The 27,514-nt window shown below is 43.2% G+C and overlaps 1 protein-coding gene across 6 annotated transcripts in view; it reads right to left on the bottom strand.

Moving 5' to 3' along the window:
- The window catches only part of LOC119436287 (protein virilizer homolog), a 259,809-nt gene that overhangs the window by 151,896 nt on the left and 80,399 nt on the right, over positions 1-27,514 (bottom strand). For all 6 annotated transcript variants that reach the window (XM_037703092.2, XM_049656719.1, XM_049656715.1 and 3 more), the window contains 8 exons: positions 22,679-22,839; positions 20,988-21,186; positions 18,458-18,534; positions 18,266-18,354; positions 13,088-13,268; positions 11,531-11,628; positions 9,239-9,413; positions 5,914-6,031 (listed from right to left, as the gene is read on the bottom strand). In XM_037703092.2, the coding sequence (XP_037559020.2) occupies positions 5,914-6,031; positions 9,239-9,413; positions 11,531-11,628; positions 13,088-13,268; positions 18,266-18,354; positions 18,458-18,534; positions 20,988-21,186; positions 22,679-22,839 (1,098 nt within the window). The remainder of the gene's footprint in view (positions 1-5,913; positions 6,032-9,238; positions 9,414-11,530; positions 11,629-13,087; positions 13,269-18,265; positions 18,355-18,457; positions 18,535-20,987; positions 21,187-22,678; positions 22,840-27,514) is intronic.

Raw genomic sequence — 27,514 nt, 5'->3', positions numbered from 1 at the left:
TTCCTTGAGAAACGCCGCTTGTGCTTAGAGCTCGGACCTTCAAACAACGGACAGCCCAAACGGCTGGTGTCTAATAAACGCCTGTACACTACATTTAAACCGGAATTACACATTAAGCGGGTATGTATTAACGATCTTTGACTGTACATTATTCCATGTACCTAGTCATGGTTACAGTTTTGAAATGTATTGCAGAGCAGCAGGCATCAATCGCTATCGTCATTAGGTGGAAGTGGACGCCAAAACAACAAACGCACGTGCCCACCATTCTGAAACATTTGCTGAGGCCTGCATGCCACATATCACACAGGCGATCATTCCTTTTCCTTACTGTCAAGATGCACAATGGCAGCATCACCGAGGCAGCGATTTTGGCTGCCAAAACAACCAGGCACGACAATGTGGAGTGATCAAAGGGAGCAGCCAGGGCTGGTGGCAACAAAAAGAATTCTTTTTGTGTGCAGCAGGATGAGAATACATTTCTTAGGTGCTGAGAAAGAGGCCTTCCCAGAAACCAAGAACTTGGCAGCCTATGCCCACGCAAAGTAGCAATACTCTCTGCATTTTGGAGTGACTATAGAGCTATCGTACCACACTTCGCACAACGTCGTGCTTATAACATGGCATATGCACAATAATGAAGTGTTGCACATCACTTGCGTCAATCTCCATCGGCGGTTGCTCACGTCTTCCTTTCATTCTACACAAGCGATCGCGCTTTTCCAGCACTTCTGGTATGGAATGTGTGCATTACTTCCATGTCTTCTACCCCACTTTTGCCGTGCTCATTCAAGCACATCTTACGAGCATCATAGCATTGCAATGTGCACCTCAGGCCAGTAGGCAATGGATTATCTATTTTATGGGCCATGCTGGCTTCTCATTATGTCGGCACACTTGTTGCACGCGCCTTTAAGAAGTGCAGAATATAGAACGTTCTGGACAACACAGATCAGTACCTCTGAGTGGACCTCTCCAGCAGAGCACCATCAAAAGAAAGCGAGAGTGGATGACAGCGCAGACTAAATAAAGAAATGCAATCAAAGTATGGTAAGTGTTCATGATACGTATTATATATACAGTAGAGCCTCGTTGATACGAATCTCGCGGGGTCGCGTGAAATATTTGTGTCTCCCAAAATTCGTATCATCAAAAATGTATTTTTTCCGGTAATTTTCCTGCATCTTACGTTGCGTTTGAATGTGGCGGTCACGTAAATTTAGTGGTGCAGCCAGCTTGTAGGTTGCAACAAGTGACCGGTGCGTTGCAACAAGCGACCGGCACATTGCCGATACAGCACTGGTGTGGGCGCCGTATCACATGGCTGTATCTTGAAAGCGATCTGCGACGTGTGCAAAATGCACGCCCACGCGGGCCTCATCTTCAAAACGATCTGCGATGTTGACAAAGTGTGCCTAGTGCTGGATACCTTAGTACGCACTGTGCTTTCCACGTTTAGTTCTCGTTAAAGCGAGAGACAGCCACTGCTGCCGCGCTTCCTTACTCCAGCGTTTTGACAGCGAACTCCCACGGTCATCGAGCGAGATGGGTTCGTGCTTACCTGTGTGTGCGTGGCACCGTAATTTAGTTAGTATGCCTATGCTTACAAGTTTATATGGCCGATAAAACTACTATCCTTACTTCGTACAGCTGTTTACCAATTTCCTATCGCAATCGTTGGCTCGCCTTTTGGGCGAAACTGCGACATCCCCCCTCCCCCCCCCCCGCGATCCTTTGAAAAGCATATTGATGGGGTTCTACTATCCGTGTGCATTTTCTTCTAGCCCAAATCGTCAACGAACGCCTTCTGGAAGGCGTAAAAGTGCGCGCACGTGATCTCACAAATGTTTTCGCACGCCACTGAACGCCTCAGCACGTCGAGAGCAGAGAGCGTTTTGGCCGCCGTGGCTGCTGCCGTGGTTGTCGTTGCTGCAGCGGCCCTCGTCTTCTTTCTTGCTAGTCAAAGCATCAGCTAGGCTGTGATGTGGTCCGGTCCGCTTGGAATGGGGACCAATGAGAGATTGCGCAGCTGCGTGACATAGCCGGTTGCTTGTCGATTATGGATCCCGCCCAGATCCCACTGTGCAGGCTTGTCTGTGCCGGTCGCTCCACTGGCTCGGCCGCCACCGCCGCTGTTGCTCACGCGTTTGATGATCCGCAGCGGCGCGGCAACGCGTTCGTAACAGCCGATGTTTTACCTATTACCAAGAGCAATGTATTTCGGCTGGGGAATGTTACAAACTTGTATCACACCAAACTTCGTACCGGCCGTGATCGTATCACAGGAGTTTTACTGTAATGGGACAACTCTTTTCTTTTTTTTTTTCTTTTTGCGATCATGAACAGAGCCCTCATATTGTATTCTGGTACATCTTATATTTAGGTTTTTAGTCTCTTGCGGATTTATGTCATTTCTACAATCACAAGCAAGCCATAAAACAACAATATACAGTTCGTTTCATCCATACAGAAGGTTTCACCTTTATTTTAAAAATCTTGATGCAAGTTAGCTGGGACACCATGAACATTCCCGTATAAGTGTGCAGCTTATTACTTATACCCAGGTCACACGGGCAAAGTAAAGTGCACTTTGAGCGAGTGCACTTCAGCGCGCTGAGTGTCACTTTGGCGGTGCGCCGCTACACGAGAACGAAAAGTGTTCTTTCAAATTGATGGCCATGGCAACCGGGAGTCAGACGGGAAAGCATATATTTACTAATATAAAGATGTGTGCACGAAAACAGTTTATTATTGTTAGAAACAACATTTACAATCCACCTTTATAAGCGCCGGCAACGACGGCAACTTGACCAGCAACAGTAAAAACGACTCGATCCGCCAAACAACTGCGCAGTCATTATCCGGCGTGGTCGTGAACAGCCGGAGAGCGAGAGTAGTATTTTTTTGCTGTTCTTGTTGTTGCAGTGTGGCACATTTTATTATCTTGTAACGCAGCAATTTAAAACAATGTTATTAAACATTACTCCTGACTCATCTTTCAATATCACTTTATGAATCTTCTAAGCATTGCTAACGAGGCTACACACTTCGCCGCCGCGAAGTGAGTTCGCCGAACACACTCGCCGGCGAGTGCACATTGCAGTGAGTGTCACTAAGCGTTCCCGTGTGGCAGCCTGCGAATGACACTTGCCGCGAAGTGCACTCGCTCAAAGTGCACTTTACTTTGCCCGTGTGGCACGGGTATTAGGCTTTGCTGGGCAATTAATTGCTGCTAGTGAACAACAGTGCTTGGGTGTGACATAAGAAAAAAAAAATCATTATAAAAATACCACAAATCATGCAAGGCATGCATTTGTGAGCAAACATTTCACCACAATTGCACAGACAGCTCAAAAGGTGCAAGGCCATACCTCTTTCTTCACTGCCAAAAATGTGCTCATTTGGTGCTTTTATGTTTTATCATTTTACTTCAAGGCATACGAGTTGCAACATGATACATAAAATGATAGCTTAATTGTCGATGTTTTGAATGAAACTATTGTAAAAAGTGTTGGTAAAAAATCTTTTGAGAATTCATAAGTGAAATTTGAAAAAAAAAAAAACATTTTGAGTTGTTCGAATGAAAACAATAATTAGCAATTTTCACTAAAATTGTAAAAAAAAAGACCGAAATATATAAAATGTGTCCCTTGCTCCTTGTTTCCAGCTTCTCTAAGTTAGACTAAGTAAAAATATATATATAATATATAATAGCAATATATAATAATAAATTATGCTGATTTAGTAGCATGAATATTGGCCACAGTGATGCATATCCTATGCGGGAAGCGTGGGAAAACCATGCCCTCGCAAATGTGATAACAGGCATGTGTCTATTTTGCAGGACTCATTTGTTTTAATCCCTTGAAACATGTGCTTGGTTCCTTCCTGCATTCTTTAGGCTCTTGAAACAATGGGAACATCAACTAACCCTCTAATACACACTTATGGTGCTCAGTAAACCCACTTCCGTAAGCCCTAGCTTTCTGTCCACTAAAAATGGCCAGCAACATTCCCATTATTGCACCCTGAACTGACACTGGAACTTTCATGTCCTTTGTAGTTTCTCTTAACAAATAAGGACATTTGCCCTGGCTGACTTCAAAAAGCAACAAATAAGACTGCCAGTCAAGCTTCTGCAGAAGGTCAGTCTGAAATTAATTGCATGCTTTTGTGCTAGTGAAAACTCCCCACGACAAAAAGGATTTCTCATAAAATGCTGTACATACGCTTTCAAAATGCTAGTGAGTAAAAAGGACCCACTGTGGGGAAAAAATAAAGTTGCACTTGATATTAGTTGAGCAGAATATTGAAAACATTGCACACCCTTGTGCATGTGCCAATGTTTGAGGCATCGTTAAAGTGGGAGCGCAAAATTAGACAGAAGCTCATGTCTCTTCCCTGCTGCTGTCATTTTAAGATTATGCAGCCGTGTCAACCAAAATGCACATTTTGCATTGTCTGATTCGAGAAGTGCAAGCAGCGGTTACAGGTTTCGACAATACTTGTCATCGAAGCTTTATTTTTCGAGGGTCCCCAATTATCCGAATATTGCCAAATCTGACCAAATGTAAAAGTTCCATCTTCATTTCATTCGGTGCCTGGCATTTCTCATGGAAGAGTTTCTAAAGAAATCTTTCATAATGTGCTGAAAAACTGTCAATCAACTTTATAGACATTCCATGGCCCGGTGTGGAAAAAGTTAACACAACTGGTCAAAAATAAACTATATAAAAAATGAAATACAAATAGAAAGTTATCCAATGCATTAAAATTTGTTCTACAGAAGATTAATACTGAAACACTACATGCTCTCTGCAGCAGATATGGAACAAAACAAGACATCACAGGCATTTTGTCAAGCTTGCTATGCTGTATGAACACTTGGTTCCAGAACTATATAATTTGAAGCACATGAAAAGCTTGTTAATTCACAACTCATTAGTAATTCAAAATTTTGGATAATTCAAAGCAACCACCGCGGTCCGTCCAACAATGTATTGAAAGCAATATGTAACACATCCCGCTAATTCACACTGAAATCTGCACCGCCACCGATAATTCGAACTCCGCACCATCTAGATGGGAAGAGTGCTAGTACGCGGGAGCATGTTGGCCATGCTGCTGTTGCCGTGTGGGCCACGCAGCTTTGCTCTTGCCCCTGTTCATGCGGCGAGCGGGTTGGGGATTACTTTGCGCATGCTCTGAAGAGAGCAGTCAACGGCGCGCGCGTCGATGTATAGGCGGGATGGCATTTCGGCTGGCGCAGCGCAAGCGGAGTAGCATGACTGGCCACAAGCGATGCTCGCTCGCGTACCTATAATGTCAGACTATGCCCGTTTAGAGTCAAACGTTATCGGTGCGCGGGCGAGCGTTGCTTGCAGCTAGTCACACTACGCCGGTTGCGCTGCGCCCTCCAAAATGCCTTCCCCCCTAACACTTCGACGCGCGCGCTGTCGACGGCTATCTTCGGAGCATGCGCAGAGTGATCCCCAACCCGTACGCCGCTTTGAATGGCTGTATGGACCGTCGGCGACATGGAGTAACAACAAAAATTATTTTCCTTCCTCCATGGTCGGTGAAGTGGCGTGGGCGACTTTTTTTCTTCGCACAATGCATTGTGGGTCGGTGCAGTCGGCGCGAAGAACGCACAAATGGAGCAAGAGCCATCTCGACGTCAAGCACGTCAGACTGCGTTGGCTGCGTCCGGTTACGATGGCTGCGCCAGTGTGTCAAACTATAGACGCTGTTGTTCTCGCCAACGTGACTTAGCGTGCGTGCGCGCGCCCGCACTATGTCGGTCTATATAAGAATTTTTTCTGATTTTCACAAAATTTTAATTTTTTTCGCATCCACGTGGAATTCGAATTAACGAGCTTTCTTCAAAAGCAAGAAAAGCAACATGCAATTCACCTCGGGTGTGGAAGGCAAGGAGAGAGTCGATGTGTTTCAGTGCTTGCAGGTGATACACTAAGTGGATGCCAACCTGATGACAAACAGTGTCTTCTAGGCCATCCATACCCGATTCATCCTGAATAATGCAAAAAAAAAAAAAAAATATGAGTGGAAGACAGCTTTGGTCCCTGCAGGGTGCCATAACATACATAAAGAGCAAGCCTCATAGTGAGAAAAGGCATTCCTTAAACAGAGATGCACTCCAAACCGATTTCAATGGTGACAGCCATTCCACAGATCACTAAATGCCACTTAGCCAGAAATACATCGTGTAGTCTCAAAAAACATATAACAAAAAAATACTCAGTTCCGAAAAGTGTTTGTCTCTGAGCAAGGTTCAAACTCATGACTACTCATTGGCAAGCCAGGTCTTCTAACCACAGCATCACCATAGTTCTGCTGAAGTGATGGAATAAAGGGAGCATGTTGTGCAGTTTGACACATGCAGTGAGGAAATTAGATGCACCACTTTGCATGAGCTTCGCAAAGGGTTCCTTTTCTGCCCTTCCTTAGTGAAAAAGGAACAAAAACTCCATAGCTACAGATTCCTTCCCAGGCACATTTTAAGACTGGGCTTCATTTACAATGTAACGTCAGTTCTTGGGTTTTTCATCCTCCATGTCACTGAGGTACTCCAGTGAAAATAACCTGTGTTAATTTCCCAAAAAGACAGTATCGAACAGTTGTAAAATCCTTTTGAAAATCCCATGCAAAAGTATACCGATGTTACGCACACATTGAACTCGTATTCACTGACACATTCAATATACCCAATGCTGCCCGGTGTCACGGTGCGCTGCGCCCCTGCAAGTGCACTTCTCCTAATAGAAGCAGAATAACTTTTTGCGTCATCAGAAATATTTATTAGTGACAAATTTGAAACGGCACTGTTTTGGCAGATGCTGTCAAACGAGATTGAATCTGATGGGCAGTACATGCCATGGAGGAAAAATTAGCAGGTTGCTTTCAATTTTGCTCGCTGCACATATGGATGGCGTATGAAAACTGCAGCCGTTCGTTATCGGCAAGAACAGATCGCCACTATGGTTCAAGAACGCAAAAAGCCTCCAGGTCCGATACGCATTCCACAAAGCGTGGATGATATCCACTCTTTAGTCTGGAGTCCAATCTTTAGTCTGGCCAAACTGGAGATGCTGCGCTGCCAGGTTTGTCTTGTTGTAGACAAAGGCTTTTCGTGAACGGCAATTTAGGATTCCGTAAGCTGCCACAACAAATCCAACACCGACCTCCACTGGAGCGGATCTTTACATTACAGTTTGAATTTAACAAAACCAGCCCACGCCACCTTGCTTTTAGGCTTAGCGAAGCGAAGCCAATTCCGCAGCACGAGCGATTTCCAACATTGGTGAGGAAAAAATAAGTCAACTTTCGTGTGTTCGGCACAACCTTCGAAAAGCAAATCAGTAAGTTCCCGCTTTTGATGATCTCGGGAAACTGTCTGACACGTGGATAAGCTTCAGATAGGCATATTTTCTATTTCAAATTCTAGATACAGTCGAATCTCGTTAATTCAAACACGCTTAATTCGAACTGCCGGTTTATTCGAACTGACGCTGTGGTCCCGTCAAAGTTATGTGTATTTCAATGGGCAAAAACGCTCGATAATTCGAACGCGAAAACATTTGCTACGGTTAATTCGAACATACCGTGGACCGACAATGCTCTCAGCAGCGCGCCAAATAACACGGTAGCACTTCCAACCGGCATTGCTCCGACACCGCCATAGAGCAAAAGCATAGGAGAGACCCCTTAATGCAGCGACGGAGGCCCAGTCCGGCCAACGAAACTGCCCACGCCGGCAAACGCTCGCTTCCCGATAACGGCAGAAAACAAAACTTCATGGAGCTGTACCGGCGGCAGGCGCGCACGGAGACAGTCGAAGGTGAGGGAGCTGCGAGGGAGTTGAGAGAGAGGGCGAGGGGAGCCACCGAAGCAGCGGAGTTGTCGAGGCCAAATCAGCTTTCCTGCCGGCCTCCTCCCTCGCCTTCGACGATCTCCGCGCGCGCGCGCCCTTCGCCATGCCGGCACTGTCCGCTCCCAGAAGTTTGGTTTTCTGCTGTTATCGGGAACCGCGTGGTGGCCGGCATGTGCGGTTGTGCTCGCTATGCGCTTGCGCACCACGATATTTCACGACTCGCACCGTTCGTGCATTGTGCTATGGTGCTCGAATACTTCAAAAATTTGTCCTTCCTTTAATTCGAACTTCTTTTAATTCAAACCAATTTTCGGGCCCCTTTGATTTCGAATTATTGAGATTCGACTGTATATTGAACTATTTTGTGATCCCCTTCAAGTTCGATATATCCGGGATAGACTGTATTGTGTTAACAAAAGCCAGCAATGTTGCTCCAAAGTACTTAGTATTGAAAGGCATTTCTCAGATTACTTAGAGCTTCTTTGACACCTTCTGCTTTTACTAAACTACTGCTTGAAGCAAAATTCCATTGTCAATTTGATGACAAAGGTTTATAGTGCTAAGAAATTTAAACCTGTGCTTAATTTCTGCCAGGCGAGATATTACAGATGAAGTTGCTTTTTTTTTTTATTCCATATAACCACCTCAGAAATCTATGTAGCAAACCTATATATAAAATTCCCAACAAAACCTATGTACTATTAGCATGCCACAACACTGCCTAGTGAACATACTGCTAAAAAACATGTGTCGCTATTTACTTTCTAAAGGATATGAAGTTCATTGTAAATTTAGCCCTGATCTATAATTATTTCTAATTTCCATGTCTTCATCATCAGTTGGCTTCACATGGTTCTCATTAAAAAAGTGAGCCCCTAAGTCTCCCCGATTCTTCTGGCTCATGTCTTGCTACTTGTGCTATGGTATGCTCACTAATAACAAAACGCAAACAGTGTGCCTCTTACATGTATGCCTGTTTCGCATTTTCAACACATTCACTGACAATGTTGTAGTACAAAGCTATCACAAAATTAAGATTTCAAACAAGTGATTCAACAAAATTAAGAGCAAAAGCACACTATTTGAGAAGACAACAGCATGGTGACAGTAATTCTGGCGCACTGAATTGGCTACCCAACCCATGTACCATTCTCAGGTACTATTTACTATATTCCCCACCCCAGAGTGTCGACTTTCTTATCAAGCAACATGCACAGCTAAACTATAAAATTGGAGTTTTAATGACATCCCAAATGTAAATAAAATTGCACCTATTTATGTGTCTCCATGAATTACTTGGGATAACTGCAATGACTGTTTGCCATGCAATTATAACTGAACACTCACTTGCAACAAAGCTCGGTGGAGGCAGTTGGTTGCCTCATGATCAGAAAGCAAAAACAGCATGCCAGGACATGTTTTGAGGAGCTCTGCGAGCAGCTCACGCAGTGCTGATGTAATGCCAGTGTGTGTCGAGGACAAAGGAGATGATGCCAGTACACAAAGCATCTCCAACAGGTGACTAAAAAGAAAACAATGGATACCACCACAATGAAAAAAAGATGAACAAATTATTTCAGCAATGTGTCTGCATGAGAGTGCAAAAGCTAACACAAAGGCCCAGCAACAAGATAACGTCTCAGCAAAAAGGTAGTTATTGTCTGACTGCACACGAACCTGGCTCTGTTATGTTACATCTTAAAAGAGCCTTCACGCTCATTAAAATTTGCTTTTTCCAGTCACTTTGCTAATGAAGGATAATGGCACCACTCATAACAACAAAGTTAACATTCTCAACGTGGGACATGGCACAAGGAATTGCAACTCTCAGCCCAAAAACACATTTCGAGTTTATAGCACTTTCAGGTTCCTCCACTATTCAAGAAGGTGCCAGCAAAATTTCAGCCACATATGTGCAATAATAAAACAGGGGTTTGGATTTTTGTGTTGGCTGGTGGCACCTTGGACAAAAGGAAAGTGCCTATGACTACCGTTTTGAAAGTGCATTTGCGGCACAAGAAAAAGGCTCAGCATGGTGTGGCTACCACATTGTGAAGTTTATTTTCCATACTTTATGTATATATATATATATATGCTGAAGCAGTGGCATGAAGAGTTCAATAGGATGTGTGCAAAAGCTGATAAATCAAGTCAGAAGCAACAAATTTTTGGCCCTTAACTGCAAAATGCAGGTAACGGAAATGAAACACAAGGCACTTCAGATACATGCAATGTGCCACGATTACAATTTATCATCATGGCTTTGCACCTTGAAATCGGTTTTTGACCACGATTTTCCGTGCATGTTGTCCTCTATGGCTTCTTCGAAATTTCTAGTGCCCACATTTGTGTCTGTAAAATGGCCTCGAAGTTTGGATCACGCCGCAGCTTTGAAAGCGGCACTGTTTCACGAAGCTAAAGGGCGCAGCGTGCAGCGGGCGACCAACCATGTACAAAAGTGGCTCAAGCTGCAGGCTTTCCAGGCCGCCACAAGAGAATGACGTAGCAACTTAACCCCCGACATGGAAAATGTGTGTTCAGCAAGCTCTGGTGTTTTGAACTGGCGCAGCCTTGCAGTGATACAATTCAATGCTGGCACCAAATGGATTGAGAGAGTGCTTGAGAAGTTGGGCATTGTTTACGACATACCACATAGAAAATAGCTTCGAAAAGTTCGCGTCCAGGATGAGAGCGTATGTAGCAGAGAGTGCAAAAGTGGCCAAAAAGAAGCTTAAGCACGAAGCCATTAAAACAGAATAATGCAGACTACAAAAAGAAGGTCCTATGTAGTTCAAGGGAGGTTTTAGGCGCCACATATGAAGTACAAATAAAACTGCACAGTTATAAATCTTCGAAGCAAATTTTTTAGCAATGTAAGAGTTAACAAAATCTATAGTTTCTGCATTACATCAAATAGACTTAGTTTTAAAGGTTTTCTTGGGCAATATCTTATGCAGGATGCAACTGTAAAACCATAATTTTCAATTTTGCTTTTCTTCATACTGAAAACTTGAAATTTTCAATTCATGGTGCAAGTGCAAGTGTAGTAGTTATATATCTATAAATCTTTTTTTACAAAAAGCAACTTTAAATATAAAAAATTACACTGTTACACAGTAAAACATTAAACAGTAATTACACAATTACTGTTTTAAAAATTAATCTACAGCAATTGTATTTTGTGTGCAGCCTTACATTATTGCTATAAAGAATGTACCCTGTTTTCATTAAACTCAAAGCAATAGGTCAAAAGCTTGGTATATTGACCCGTGTTCTCCCTTAAAGAGAAAACATACCACCTCTTGAAAGACAAGGTGGCAGAGAGAGCAGTGCCTTCGACTGTAAAATGCAGTGCAAGAATTCTAGCTGCAGACATAGCTATAACATGCAATTAAAGGTATTACACTTTTCCAAGATTTCCAGGAAAAAAAAAAAAAAAAAAAAGCTGCCATAAAATGCTGCCACGCAGAAATAGCTTTTCCTACGGGCCTCTTTGCACAGCATACTTTTGGCCAATAAGCAGGTATCAAAAATCAATAAAGCAGAAAAATTCAGGTTCTGCTCCCTCACTAACAAACTACATTCGTTATATTGCTACAAAACTGGAAAGAGTAGACCATGTTCCTATGTGTAACTCACTTCTCCTTGAACATCTTGAAAAGTGGTGGATACGGGTCAAAGGGCGTCTGTGGTGCTTCAAAGCGGCTCTGTGCTGGTAAGTAGCGTAGTGGCTGTGCCTGTCCAGAGTACAAAGAAATTATACATGATTATTCATTTATTTAGACATACTGTCAATCCCAATGGGGATTGACAGTATGTCATCCCCACTGTATGTCATGTTATCCCCATGTCAGTATGGATGACAGTCGAAAAATAGAAAATGCATACAAAGTATACATTTTGTTATACATAAGCATATGCTATCTGCTGAACCCTTTAATGACGGCACATATAAATACCAGAATTTTTTTTTCTATCTAAATGTGCAACACACATCGAGAATAAGCATAATAATTAGAAAAAAACTATATTGCAGAAACTTTTTCAGGAATAAAGGGGAAACATCAGGCAGAAAACGAAGTGGGCTTCACCTCAAGCCACTTATTGCGTCGTTTGGAATTTGTAGACAGTTCTCGTCATACGTGAACCATAGGTGTACATTGCATTTGCTTTACATCCCGTGTGTGACACCACTGCAGCTGGAGATCTAGCATCCGTCTGTCTCCTCTGAGTGTACTATAAAAAAAAAGCGAGTCACGTGCCAAACTTCTTTCTCATCTTGTGTTCCTGCTCTAAACCAACAAATGACGCTTGCTGCCTATCATTCAGTGTTGGCTGAAGAGATTTAACTAGAAACTTTATACTCAATACTGAAACTCAACCAGAAAAAAATTTTCTGCTATGTTGCCCGTAGGCAACACTCGTCAATAGAGGGTTAAACAGTGTGAAAAGTTTAGGCCATGTATACAAAACCGTGACACAGAAAAGCAATTAGTGATGCTCAAGTGCAATCCTGTCCCCTTCCCCACCTGGGTACAATGGCTGGCTTTACAGCTGTTACTGAACTTCATTTTTGAAGTATTCACCCTCATTTAGGAATCGATGCTGAGGCTGCTACTACGACACCAGAGCAGACAGCTTAATTATTGTAACAAAAATCAAAAGCTAGAAGATTCTTCCCCAATATCTGTAAGTACTGGGGACAGACAGTTCTCATATGCGAGGACTGGCAATTGTGGTATTCTGCAATTTCTTGCCCCAAGAAACACTAGGCTTCACTGTTATTCAATAACAGTGAAGATAACACTGAAGATAACAGTGAAGATAACGCGATAACACCAATCTAGCGATTTTTCATACAAATGGCTGTTCATCTCCTACATACCTGTTCCTCAACATGAACACAATATACTGTTGCTGGAAAGCCATGCTCCCTCTCAATATATAAGCAGTAATTGCAAAATATTCTAAAAACAGTCAGAAAACTAAACGACGGCTCTTCATATTAAATAGCAAATTGAATACTTTGGTAAGTTTATACTTATTTGGTGATTTGAAAAATCTGAATATTCCCACACTGCTATAAGAGACATCCAAGTACCTCAGCAAATTATTCAGACTTTATTCACCATATTTAAAAATAACCTTGAATGAATGGCAACCGATGCATACTAGCAACGACAGCAATACACTGACCATTTCCTTGCGAGCCTTGCGATAACTTCGACAAAGTAGGTCGAGTGATATCGCTGCTTTATCCAATTCCTCCGAACAGTCCCGCTGTGCACAGTACTCCGTATCAAGCTTCAGGAGAGTATATTCCTCGCCACTGTCATCTTTCTTTTTCACTTCACATAATTTAGTACTTTCAGCAATCCTGTCAAGAAAATAAAAAAAAGCATTAACAGCACTACAATGCAAGACCATGCAATTAGAATTATGAACAATAATTTCCCATCAGCTGCAGCTTACAATTAGACAAAAAAAAAACGAGCATGCACAAAACTACAGTCAGCGACTATAAAAAAATGTAGAAGCCAATTCCCCTATAAAGATATGTATACAAATGCCAGCCAATCATCTCTTTGGCCTAACCCGCTCCTTACACTTTTGTGGCATCCTCCTCACTCAAGGAGGAGGTTGGGGCATGTGTGTAAGAGATTACTTGCTTCGTCTACCATGGTGCACCTTCTTGACTTTAGCTAGCCCGTTCTTTTGGGAAGGGGTAGGCAGCGAGGTGGTAAGGAGGTTCTTAAGACAGCAGGCCATGATAATCTGCTCCTAATCACTTCTCGAACTCGCCCTATTAATGTGCACTGTGTTTGTGCTGTGAGCTACCTTCTTTGTCCCCAACCCAGCTGATCTTGGCTGCCGTAGTTGGAAGGTTTGCTGTTGCTCAGCCACTGCTGTGGCTACCCTTTGCACCTATGTGTATAAAGGAATTATTTTGATTTAAGTGTGCACAAAGCAACCTGATTACATTTTTGTTGCGAGAGCCACTTCTCTATTCCTGACTTGTCACAAACTGTACAATAGTACACTACTGCTCTTCAGAAAACTTTAACTGGTGGCAATAGCATATTTGAATAATGTGTCTTCTGGAATGAAGCAATGCCCCGAGATGCTGCTACTTTCTGCGAGTTAAAAAAATTATTTTATTGTGAGGCCTCTCAGCACCCACGAGAATTGATTTTTCACTTTGCACTATGGTGGCTACCACAGTGGTGGCCTAGGAATATTCATGCTTCACTTTGTTTACAGCTGCGTCCTCGCACTTGGTCTTCTATGCTTTGCATTTGATATTTTTGCAGCAACCATTTTGGGTCATGGATGTCAGAAAAACTTGTTTCTGTTCCGCTTGTAAATTCTTGAGCGTTACCGTGAAATGCCTGCCCACATGGATCTCCCATAGGCGTGCAATTACAGTTAAACGTCGATATAACGAACTTCAATATAGCAAAATTCTCAATATAACAAAGTGTTTAACATTTTATAACTTCGTGTCCATAGAACACCATGTACTTTGAATTTGAACTCCAAGATAATGAAGTGTGTTTACACACCATTTCAATATAACGAATTTCAATGCCACCACGAAGGAATACCGAGCCAATAAATGGAAACAGCCGTGGGCACAGACGGTTTAACGGATGAAGTGCAAGCGGTTACTAGCAGATGCACCTCTTAGATTGTGCACCACATGACAGAGCGGTCGCCAAAGAGCAGCATCTGATAAACATGAGCAGCGGTACTACTACTAAATGCAAGACCCTCTCCATGTTCAATATGAAATCCAAGTGCAGTAACATTCTATCTCTTCCCAAGATACATGTGCTGTGGGTACGAGGAAAAGGGTGCGTGGGTGAGCCGAGAAGGATAGTGGCATGAATTTAATTGCACTGTCTTCCCACGCGCAAAAGGGGAGAGGATGGGGGGGGGAGCATCTCCTTTCCTCTAACCCGGCCGTCGCCTGACTTTGCGCCCTTTCTTGGAGGTAATGTGATGCCTTCTCGTGCATTTAGTGCTGCAGGTCGTGTAATCTCGAGTTTCAGAGACACCCTGAAGCGAGCGGCAGCATGAAGCATTTGCTCCTTTCTGCTTGCGTTCTTCATCACGCCAGCGTTGTGGCGTTTGTGGTCATCGAGTAAGATCTATTCATGTTTGCCTGTGCGCACGTGTCACCATGTTTGTTAGTTTATTTATTAAGCAAATGTTTATACTGCAATTTATACGGCCAATAAAACTACGAACCTTCATTAGTTGTCTAAGAATTTGCTATCGCTATCAATGCTTCGCCTTTTGGGCGAAACCAACTTTTTTACTAATAACTAATACTCGAAACAGTGCATAACGGCCACAAAATTTCGGATGCCGTAACAGATCTTGCTCAATTTCTCGGATATGGCACACGCGTACAATGTTACAAATTTACGACAAACATGGCGGCTTTGAAGAAGTTGTCACCTATCACCTCAATTTCACGTGATTTTAAACAAAGCTTTCTTTGCAGCATCGGAAAGATTTTGATGCTGCATTGGTTGAACTGTGTGGGAATCGGTCCACTGATAGCATCGTCTTACTGCAGGTGACACTATCAGCTTCAGCATCAGAGTAGACAAGAAAGCTTCACAGGCTTCACTTAGTACCGCCGATGTGAAGATATCATCAATACGGTATGAATCCGTATCTTTAGTCACCTACTCTCAAATTCAACAAAATGAAATTCATTTTGTCACTGAAGTTAACTTTTTTCGATTGACCAATATTTCAGAAACTGTTATGGCCACCTCCGTGTAATAAAAATTGGTCAGTGACTGTAGTTGTTTGCATAAAAGGTTGAATTTCAATATAACGAAATTTCAATACAATGAAGTAAAGTGGCCATTTTAACAACTTCGTCGTATTGAGGTTTTACGGTACTTTGTTTATAGGTGAGCACTCACAAACTGACAATACTACCAAGGTTCCAGGTAGCAACATGCTATATGAAAATGCATCAAGAGGATTCTAGTGACATGGTCATGGTGTGGCCTGAATCCTAGTATAGTCAATCCCAGATATATAAAATCCAGAAATATCAACATATTGTCTAAATCGAACAGTTGTAAGATCCCATTGAAAGTCACATGCAAAAGTTTAGCACTGTACTATGCGTGTGTCGAACCCCCGTTTTAACCGCCATATCCAATATATCAAACGCTGTGCCACGCTCCACACCGCAGGCCTCGATTCTCCGGCACCTCGCCTCGCCGCGGTCGCCGCGCGGTCGCCGAGCGGCCGCCACTCCTGCTGCTGTTGGGCGCTCGCTGCACCCTCTGTATGACGTCACACCCCGCGCTCCACAGCTGTGATATCCGGGAGTAGAGAAGGGGAAAGCTCGCGTCGCCACAGGCATAGTTGAGGCCACAGTATGGATGGTGAGAAGTCGGCCAGCCTGAAGGAGGCCAGGGATCGCCGTAGAAATGAAGTGGAGACAGCGTGCTGAAGAGACTCAAGAGGAGCGTGCCGAACGGTTGGCCAAATGCCGTGAAAGCGATGCCGCTTTCATGGCGTTTCTCAGCTGGGCCATCGAGAATCTAGTGGCATGTCTAACTACAAGCGAAGCCTAAGCGCAGCCGGGGGTCTGTAGCTATCGCTAGTCGACTAGGATTAACCAGAGCTAAACCACAGCCAATCTTTGAACGATGCAGAAACTCAAGAATTTGTTATGCGCTCCGGTTCAGATGACTTCGATGTTGGCCATGAGGTGTCTTTAAGTGATAATGACAGTGACTGAGGCCATGTTGCTTGCTGAACACTAATTATTCAAATTAATGTCATGAATAAGCGTAAGTCTTAATTTTTTTAATTTAAGATTTAAACACATTGTAAAATGCACAGCAACACATTGCCAATAAATAGAATTTGAATTTAAAGCCTGCTAACTTGTTACTTAGACATTTGTTGCACTTCAGAAAAACTTCTGGCACACAGCAGGTAGAAACACCAGGAACAACCAGCATAGAAACGGTTAAAAGAAAATTTAATTATACACTGTGCTCTTGAGGAATTGATGCTTTGTATTGGAATTAATAAGTTGGCAGCTATCCATAAAGAAAAAAAATCACAGCATATCCACGGGGTGAATGATGATGAGTGGGCGAAGCTCCGGAGGGAATCATCGGATCTCCCGCTTAAGGGGACGCTAGCACAAACGCGTTAGAAACGTGCAGTACTCTCTAGTAAGGGGGAGCGGCCACAGCGTCTTACGCAGCCATTTACACATGCCGGAACGTGCACCGCGTTTGCCGACGCCATCACATGACTGCTGAGAGAGCATACCCCCGTATTCATAAACGCTGCTCGACTTGAACTTGACTTGCCACCGCCTTGGGCAGCGCGTTCGAAACGCGTTGAAGGTAAGGCGGAGAGGCCACAGCGTCTTACACCAGCTTCTTACACGGGCCGTAACGCGCTAGCACAAACGCGTTAGAAACGCGCTAGAAACGCGGCCTTTCGTTAATGTTGGGTATTTATTGCCATCGTGGTGCGTGTGTCTATGTGCGCTTCGTGGCGTAGTGGGCTAACGCCGCGCGCTCGGAAGCGAGGGGTCCCTGGTTCGATTCCGCGCTACGGACACAACTTCGGAATTTTTTTTCTCATTTTTCTCAGACTGGTTACACACTACTACTACTACGACGGGGACGGAACGGGTGCCGCTATAAGGAGCTTCGCTCCTAAAAAACCAGACATAAATTCGATGTCAGTATACCTTGTGGGAATCCTCGGGTCCCATGACCGCCACACGCGCAGCGAACGTCGCGTCAGGCGCATGCGCACAAAGGAGAGTTGGGAGAGGGGAAACTTTCCTTCCGCGGGCGGTGCACGGAAATCGCAAGCACTATCAGCGCCACCCAGTGGGTCACGTGAGATCCCGCTGACATCGCCCAGCTCTCTTTGGTCCCCAGCAAGCGGCGATGACGGAAGTCTCCGCCGCCGCTCCCGTATTCCCGCATGTGGTTAGTCAACCGCGTTCTTGCGATTGGCGCAGCCGCCCGTATTCCCCAGTTGGTAAGTCGGAAGTCCTTCTTTACCTAGTGTATTATTCTCTTCGAAGGAACCCTCAGCGATGTCAACTATAGCTAGCTGGCCTGCTCGAAGTGTTAGTTGCAGTCGTAATAAATGCTTTCCGAGTGTACACGTGGTTGTCGTCTTTTGTTTCCTCGAGCTTGTACCGGACCGCGGTTGATGCGCAGGCATGCACCAACTGCGGGGCTTGGTGTGCCGAGGCAGAGAGCCGTTGGCATCCCCCCCATATCCCGACAACCTTTAGACACTTGCAAAGAATATCATGTCTGACTTAAATACTCTGCAAGAAAGAAAAAGATAGCTCACTTGTCAACAGTCATGCGAAGTTTGCACACAAGGTCGTACAGGTGTAGCTTCTTCAGCAAAGCTGTCAAAGCAACTGTTGCTCTTGTAGACTGAAAGGGGAAAAAATATGAAATATGTTGAAAAAAAAAAGAATTAAGTGAAATATTTTCCAGTTTAATTTTTGCCAACATTCAACAAACATTCAGCACATACCTGCTTCAGAAAGAGTAGCTTGAGCAATATTTGATATCCAGTCATGGGCTCCACTCTCCTGCTTTGATAAAGCTCATCTGGATCAGGAAAGACATCACAAAGTAACAACTGGCATAAGTAAAGACAAGCCAGCCCTCAGGAAAGACTAAGCAAGCTGCTACTGCCTGACAAAATTGCCCAATTTTCCCACCACAAGTAATGCCAGCAATCAGGCGAGAATGAGCTGCAATAAAAATGCCATGTAGCCTGTCACACTGGGAAATTTCTAGACCAACCAACCACACATACCATGGGTAGGACGTGGTGTTCTTTTCTTGGTATGTACTCGCGTAGACCTCAGGTACACTCTACCGCAGGTAACACTTATGTAAGTAGATAAAACGTTCGTCGTGCTGGTAGCGCGAGAATGACTCGGAATAAGTAAATTTTAAAAGTGGGGAAGAGAATTTTGTGTTCTCTACTATTTGTCGAGTTGCCATGCTTGCACTGCTGTCCCCCGAGCTGCTGCTGCTGCTGCTTCTTATCCTTTCTTTTTTTTTTACCGTTCTCAAACAGGCGTTCGCTCGGCGGCCCGAGAGTTGAGCGCGCCGGTTTGCTGGAGTGTGTAAAGGAACGTGTGTGTGTGTGTGCACTACCTGTCCGTTGTCGTCGGTGTACCCTCTGCTACTTCACCTGTAAGTGAAGCAACGCCTGGTTGTCGCTTCTCGGTTGGAATGCTCATCCCTTCGGTATTTGTTGTCGTCACTGTCCTCCCCCGACCATTCTGCTCTCTGTAGGAGCGCCCAAAAATATCGTCGCCCAGACGGGTCAACCCTGACCAGCGGGCGGGCGTGTTTTTTAGGACTCCCCGGCGTTGCACACACACACACACACACACTGTGGGTGAACAAATAGAGTAATTAACAGGTTGCAAGCTTTACTACCAAATGCTACAGCCATACCTTACAAATTATCTAATCACACAGCAATGCCCAACACCAAGGTCGTGTGACAAAGCATGCTGGACAGGTTACAGCAAGCCTCAGCAGTTACTGTTAAATGCCCCACATCACATAAGGGCTCTTGTATTTTCTGGATTTCAGCGAATCAAATTCCCTTCATATATTACACTGAGGTACTAAAGTTTTCAGGGATTGAAATGTCTTTGTCAAATTATATGCAAATAATACTTTCCCCCCTTTTCACAGGCCCAAAATTACTCTATTGTATGCTGGCTTTTAAGTTACATTTCTACATATGCTGATTGTGCACAGAAGATATGGTCAAAGAGGGAAAATAATGCCTGCTAAGTGTGCCGAACATCTGCTGTAAGCATTTTTTTATTGGTGCTCATGAATGGAGTTTGTCAGAGATTTCATGAAATTACTTTTTACTTACGAAGATCGCTTGTATATATGAAAGGATCACTGCAGGCCCTTTAAGAAAAAGTGGATGAGGCTGAGGAGCGCGCACAGTTTTATGAAAATAACACGGACATTGCCTGTTTTATGAAGGTGCTCAATGGTGCTGCGCAAGGTGACAAGACTGCCGAGTTCGTTAGAAACCAAGTCCGCAGTTTCTCGACGAAGAAGCGCCACTACAGTGACGTCATTCTAAGGGAACGTGTAATTTGGAAGGCATGCTCCAACAAAGTTATGAGCATGCAAGGTCCAGAAATCTCTTTAAGCTCCCTTGTCGCTCAACGCTCCAGAAATATGTAGGCCATTCAACAGATGAAATCGGCGTCACTTCGCTGATAAAGGAGCGGCTGTGCATCTAATTCAAGGGTCTCACTGGTCTCACTCTTACGAGCGCTTCTTGCCAACTGGGCAGGAAATGTTAATAGGTATGTCTGTTGAGCATCTCGTACGCTTGGCTCAAAAACCTTTGGCCAGGAAAGTGCTGCACCTGTGATTCCAATAACACAGTAATCCTTTTTTCACGCATTTGCAATAAAGCAATTATGACACCCCTGATGTTCACAATGCTTTTCTTTCTAAGGTGTGAGCAACAATCATTCCGGAAATACAACCGCACCTGTCAATGAGCGACTCTCCTGTTGCAAAAATAACTGTAGCACAAACATACATTATCGAGGGTGAACAGCGCAATGGCAACAAAAGAAAAAACATGACGCGAAAAATCGCAACTCGCACGAGCAACCACTTCAGATAAAACTAACACTTGCTATAGTATTTAGGTTGAAGCATCGCCGACGCACATTCGGTAGGACGATTACCAATATAGTTAACGCTATAGCAAGTTTATTGTAACCCCTTAAAAACTAACAAGCGCATAGCAGCTGCACTGTCAAGCCGCGATGCGCCGCAATAATTCCGGCACTCTCGCTTTCGGTCTCCCCAGAGGCTCCCCTACTGGTGGCGCCGCGGCGGCAGCCCGGAGCACTAGGTACGCCACGCAGTATCCGCTCCACGCGGCAGGCCGCACCGTGTGTTTTTCATCGAGCGGCCGTGTTATAACTATTGCACTCCTTCATGGAAAGAAACCAGAAAACGCAAACCAATTGAATCATAAAATAAAGGATACTAACTTAGATCTTCAGCCATGGAGTCTTCAGGAATGTCTACGTGGGCATCAGGAGGAGCATTAATTTTTCGAGTGAACAGGACTCGCATGCCTGCACATCCATATGTAGCTGCATCTAGGGCTCGGACAATTTGCAGCTTTAGAGGTAGTGACATGTATGGTGCCATGAACATCTCCAGCAGTTTCTCCGGCACACCACGGTCCTGCACAATTCAAGTATGGTTGGAGTATGCTTAACTGGGCTAGTTGATGCATGTTAAGAAAGGAATCAAACAAGACAAAGGAGGGGACGGAGTGGAGACTGCTGTGTTTCAAATGTATTATTTCATTTGGCATGGTTGCTTTTCTTGGTATGCTAAAAACTTTCATTTGCAATAGCAAAACAAGAACACCACAATGAAACAACTTGTTTTCCCTTTGAGAAAGCCTTGTACATGCTGATCTTGCATGCTAGAGCAAGTAAAGGCTTAGTGAACTAGAGCAAGTGAAGCCACACTTGCTTCAGTTTTCTTCACTTTTATGCTACTTAAAACACCAGATGGGAACGAATGTTCTTGTGCCAATTGCATCACACGAGTGTTGTCTGTTTGTCACCACAACCCTTGCGCAATTACCTGCTAAAAGAAGCATAAAATGAATAAGAAGTGTAATGCCAAGGATACTCATTGCATGTTAACCTGATTTAGACATGCCTCATTAATATGCATTTAGGCACTAATAATTTACTATCCAACCTTCTTTCAAAATTTATATGCTTTTGTAGTTCAATTCCTCCATATAAATAGGTATCTCTAACAAAATGTTACTGCTTTTAACAGCAACCCATTGCTAAGACGTACTGTGAGCATTATCAGCATGGGTGCAATGTTTTGCCCCCCATAGCTGCCTTACTTCCAAGAGTGAAATAAAAGCCACTACTACCACTAACCTAATGGCCCTGGCTAGAAAGGCACACTGGGCATGGAAAAAAAATATTAATTTGCCTGGGCGGGAGAATGTTTCTGAGAGACGTATAGGAGTGGGGAGCACGATCAAAATGTGCTTTATGTCCTCCTACATCACTGCTTGCAGTGCTTTCGCTATCTGACATATGAAGTGGTTTCTTATGTCCATAATAGTGACAATTCCAGTTTGTAGAAAAACATCAGCCTCACTTGACAATGACAACGAAGACAACCACAATTCAGATGGTGATGATCTCCTGTAACACGTGTGGTTAGCAGACAAATTCTGTGACTGGCAACTGAACTGGCACATTCCCTCACGTCACTGGTTTGTGAGCCCACGTGATTAGCTGTGAGGTCATATGTTTATCAGCTGCAATCACGCAGTATGCTGCTCGAATCCATCCATCTTTCAGTGCTTCTTTTGAAGCAGAGTCAGGACTGGTCACAATTTATTAATGATGTTTTCATTAATTATACATTGTGTCGGGGCATCCTTGGCTTCATTTCACTGCATTACTTGGTGCAAAACTAATCATCAAAGTATTAATATAAAAGTCGAGAAGCAATAACTTTGTTCCAGTACTCCCTCAACGGTCCCAGCCTGCTGCATTATGCACTTAAGCATATGTATTAGACCTCCAGTGGCTTATAAAACTTGTAAGCTGCAATGTGTCAATGTTTGCTTAAAATTTAGCCAGCATTACCATAAATATTGTGGCTCTAAATGAAATACAAGCAACAGGCTTACCAGCAATTTGGCGACAACTTCTTCACCGGTGAGGAAAAGCACCGTAGCCAAGCGAATTCCCGCCTTCATATGCCGCACCTTGTAGGCCGGCTGTGGCTGACCCAGGGCAGCTTTAACACTAAGCCCCTCTTCAACCCAATCCAGCAGTGTGTTAGCTGCAGCTGCCAATATAAAAGGAGGAATAAATACACGGTTTACACTTCCATTGATGATCTCAACATATAAATCATGTGCAGACAAGTGCAGCAAGTTAGGTGGGTTGGTAAAGTTGCATGGTGATGGATAAAAAATGCGACTTGCTTCACTTGTCTACATCTTGCTTTGCGCTGCTTATCCGTCATCATGTGCAGACTAGGCACATACAACTCCATCAAAAAACATAAATGACTTTCCAACAATTCCGATAGGATGCAGGGACACTAGAAACAGATTAGTCTTCTGATAGGCTATTTTTCATCAGTATATGAGGGCACAGGACTACTGGAGACTGGAACAGGGCCCAAGAGAAATTTGATGAATGAACATACAAATACTAACCAACACCTGCCAACCTGTAACTTTATAATTTATAAACACCAGGGACACGACAGCCAGAGGGTGCAGCACTATGCATTTTTTTTAATGCTTGCTCTGAGCACACACCTTTTGAGGTATACATATGCACTTTAGATGCAGCACACAAGCAGTTAAATTGGAACAGCAAATACTGACAAGCTGACATTTTTTTTATATCACAGGGACTTTTTCAGTGACTCTGCTGTTGCCGATTTCTCCTGCTTCAGGAATTTGTCTGTATAAAACTGTCACAGGATATCAATTATGCTGGTGGACACGATATCCTATCAGTAACTTTCCCCAGCATGACATTTTAAAGGAAATTTTTTAACTGCAATGGAAAGCTTACCAACCGAAGTGCCCAGCCCTATAGCAGTTAACCTGTAAACCCTTGGAACGTGTTTTATAAGACTTCTGTCATTAGAGCAAATCATGTTAATTTAGTGCTATCCTGGAGACACTGATAGGCGAGCGCAATACTACCAGCACTGCTTAGCCATGCCATTTCGTTGCTCGTTAACATGAACTTTTTTTTTCCAGTGAAATGCAGTGAAAAAGGTGCAAACACGTATAAAATATAATAAACACTTTCTTAACCCTTCAAGACGCTGTGTACACAATTGTGTATGCCAATGTTGTGCATCAACAGTAAAGGCACTGATGAAAGTAATGACATTTAAAATGTCTCACATACATCTTAAAACAATTCTGACTGGAATTGTGGTGCAAGTTTGAATAACATCTGCAAAATGCTTTAGTAAAACGGGTGGGAATGTAAACGGTTGGGCATTTTTACTCGGTGCGAGTATGTCAGCGGGTTCACTTCTTTCATTTGTTTCTCACTATTCGTTGCACCAGACACAATTTTCAAGTGACTGGATAGGTGCTTTTCAAGCCTGCTATACATGAAATACATAGTTGATGTTCTCATATCTGATGTTCCTGTATGAGTTTTCGCATGGAGTCCACATTGTCTAAACATAACAAAACACACTAAAGGATTGAAAATTGTTAATCTATTTGGAAGCTGTACACCTCTTATGATTCTGAAAATGTAGGAAATGCGGTTGAGGCAAGTTTTAAAGCAACAGAATCAGTTTGCACCTGAAAGGGTTAAACAAAAAATGCATGGTGCACTTGATAACACCTAACACACATACACCGATCTGTGAACAGGTCAAGGAATTCCAACCTTAGCACCCAAGTTTCATAGCATATTATCATGGCTAACAATGTTACACAACTTCCTGAGCAGACTTAAAATTATAATTCTTTTTTTGAACCACTAATACAGCTTTTTGAGTCTATCACTAGAATACTTTTTTTTTTCATTTCCCCGTAATCATGACACTTTGCAAGCAACCCATTTCACGATGGCAAAAAAAAACGTGAAACAGTGCAGCTGTCACACTCTGCAATAGGCCACCAACGATTATCAGGGTTCAGGCAGTTTAATGGGTACGCGCTGGGCCAGGACAGCAAGTCTGATCATTTCAAAAGTGTTTTAATGTACAAGCCTGCCCTGAAAATGGAATTCGCTGCTTCCACCTGCTTTCAATTCAAGGCCGAAAGAAAAGACTGCGTAAAAAGTAGCATGGTACAAACATATGAATATGATGTTTTTGACAACTGCATAAACCTTTGGGTCATTAAACATAGCCGAAAAAATCAATACTTAAAAAGACAGTGAATAATTCTCAGCAAATTAATTAATTTGATTGAAAGTGAAGAATACATTGTTATGCAGCTCATCACAACACTACATCATTTTGATTCACGAAGATTGCATCAGTATTTAAAATTGTGTCCAGCAGTAGCTAAGTCATTTGCAGATGCATTTTGCATATCCTATAATACCTTTAATATATTCTCATGCAAGGGCCACACGCAAAAAGTCAGACCTTTATGTACGCTCCTAAACAAATATTCTTGCCACCGCATTCAACAATCCTGAGAAGCCTTTATTTTAGCTTTGCTTGCTATTTCACTTGTCATCGTTGGCTCGTAATTGTGGTGTAGAGCCGCCAGAGTCTCTCAATCATTGGAAGCACACTTTATAAAAAAGTAAAGCCATCCTCAGATGCAGGCTCGAGCATTATGCTGTGGCGTAAGGTTATGTGATGAAAGAACAAGGTTTTCATGAAAATAGTGGTGTGAGAGTCCAGAGCCATTTTGTATAAATTTTCAGTGTAGGTAAAATTCCATTTTGAAGCAGCCTTGCAGTGGATCAATTCTGATTTTGGAGCAGTCTGGAGCATGATTATTATTATTAATGGAGCATGAACATGAAAGGAGCATGATTGGAACATAAATTGTTATCAATTGCTTAAGGATTTAAATACAGTACAGCATAATCACATATACATCAGAGAACACAGGTGACTACATTCAATGGTCTGCACACGAAATCATATGGGATGAATTCACAGAGATAGGCAAACGAGCACTGGCTCCCTGTAAAAACAGCGAAAATCTCGGCTGCACTAGTCCTCCCTGTTGACTACAATGCTGACCACTACACCATGCTTGATTTCCACGGCACTTGTGCTGCAGCAGAACAAATTCCGTATTTTTTCGTATATAACCCACATCCTCGTGTAAACCAAAAACCCCAATTACAACACCCTGAACGAAAAAAAAAAAAGAAACAATTCGTGCATATAACCTGCAGAAATACCTGCACACAACAATGCTCAAATCTTTATAAAAACAGTCTCATGGATGCACGATTCTTCCATGCTGTATCTTCGGTCAGTAGCTCTATTCCCCACCTCCTCAACAACACTAATAATCTGCTGCTGTGCAGTAAAAGACTGCTCACAAGTACCAAGTTACGGTTTGCTGGCACCACATGCACTATTCACCAACTGCTAACCCAGCGAAAACGCAAAACGGTGGTCAGAAAAGAGGAGGAGATTGGTTGAACATGAAAAAGAAAAGGGGAAACTTCAACAAGTGGTGATGGAGTTCCTTTGGAATTAACAAAACTTTAGATGGCGGAAAACCTTGCTTTGAGGTGTGGCTTCACGTCAGTGCCATGCATACTGACATGAAGCCTCACCTCAAGGCAAAATTTGCAGATAATCTGAACCATGACTTCGCTGTTAAATTTTCCACATTTTTTCTGCAGGTTATAGTGCAAAAACATGGCAGTACTCGCACCTCTGATCAGCCTAAACACACTAAGATACTGCGCAAAGAACCACTGACACAAACGCTGAGTACATGACAAAATTACAAATGCAAAGCTAGTTAATCATATAAATTACACTACTGGTGTGCATGTGAATCTTATGGGGCTCATGCACACACCGCAACCAAAACTGCGAAAAGCTGCGAAGAGAGCTGGAGGAGCAGCCTAGGATGTCGCTACTTTTATTTCATTCGGGGGGGCAGGGGGGGGGGGGCTTACATAAAGGTGGCCATGGATACCAGAACTTTCCAGAATAATGACTTTTAAGCTTGTAGCGCAGCTCAGAACGAGCAAAAAGGAAGGTAGACGAGGTAATGAAAAGGACCGGAGAACAGGGTGAGCGGGGGTGAACAGAGTGAACTTTTGAGCTTATATTTGTCATCAACGTTTATTACTTAGAATGATACCACCTATTTGCAGAAAAATTGGGTATTCATCGGTTCTTGCATTGCCCCGCTCCTCAGTGATTTATATTTAGCTCGCTTAGATGTCGTCATGTCTGTGAACCTTAAACAGACAAATGTTTTCAAAATATTTCGTTATGTGGACAATTTTTTGTTTTGTATTCAGTGTTCTCCAGCTGTCCGTGAGGCTGAGGTTTCCATAGTGGTGCCAATAGTCAGAGAAAGCCTTGCCCCCCTTGACGTTACCCACGAGCTCCCACAGAATGGCACGATCTGATTTTTGGATCTGCACTTAACTTGTTCCGATATTTACACGTGTTGGAACTATGAACTTCGTGCTAACAAACTACTTCTGTTTTATTCTGCTCATTCTAAGTTGGTCAAGAGAGGCATTGTTAACCTTTGCCTAAATAATGCATTGAAAAAATCGTGCCACCATTCCGTTTTTTCTAGCTTTGTTTCTCAGTGTGATTGGCTTTCGCAGGCTGGCTACCCCATGTCCTTACAAATGTCACTAGCAGAACGGATTCTAAGAGTTTAGAAAAGACAACCAGCATGAAGATAATCCTGCAACTACTTGGGGTAGGAAAAGCGTTAACCCTTATATTCAGACCGTCTCACAAAATCTTCGCCAATTGAGCAAATAATCATGTGGTGCTTTCTGCCCCTAACAAACTTATGAGG

This window comes from Dermacentor silvarum, chromosome 1 (assembly GCF_013339745.2).
Source record: "Dermacentor silvarum isolate Dsil-2018 chromosome 1, BIME_Dsil_1.4, whole genome shotgun sequence".
Taxonomy (NCBI): domain Eukaryota; kingdom Metazoa; phylum Arthropoda; class Arachnida; order Ixodida; family Ixodidae; genus Dermacentor; species Dermacentor silvarum.
This window is presented reverse-complemented; position numbering and strand designations above follow the sequence as displayed.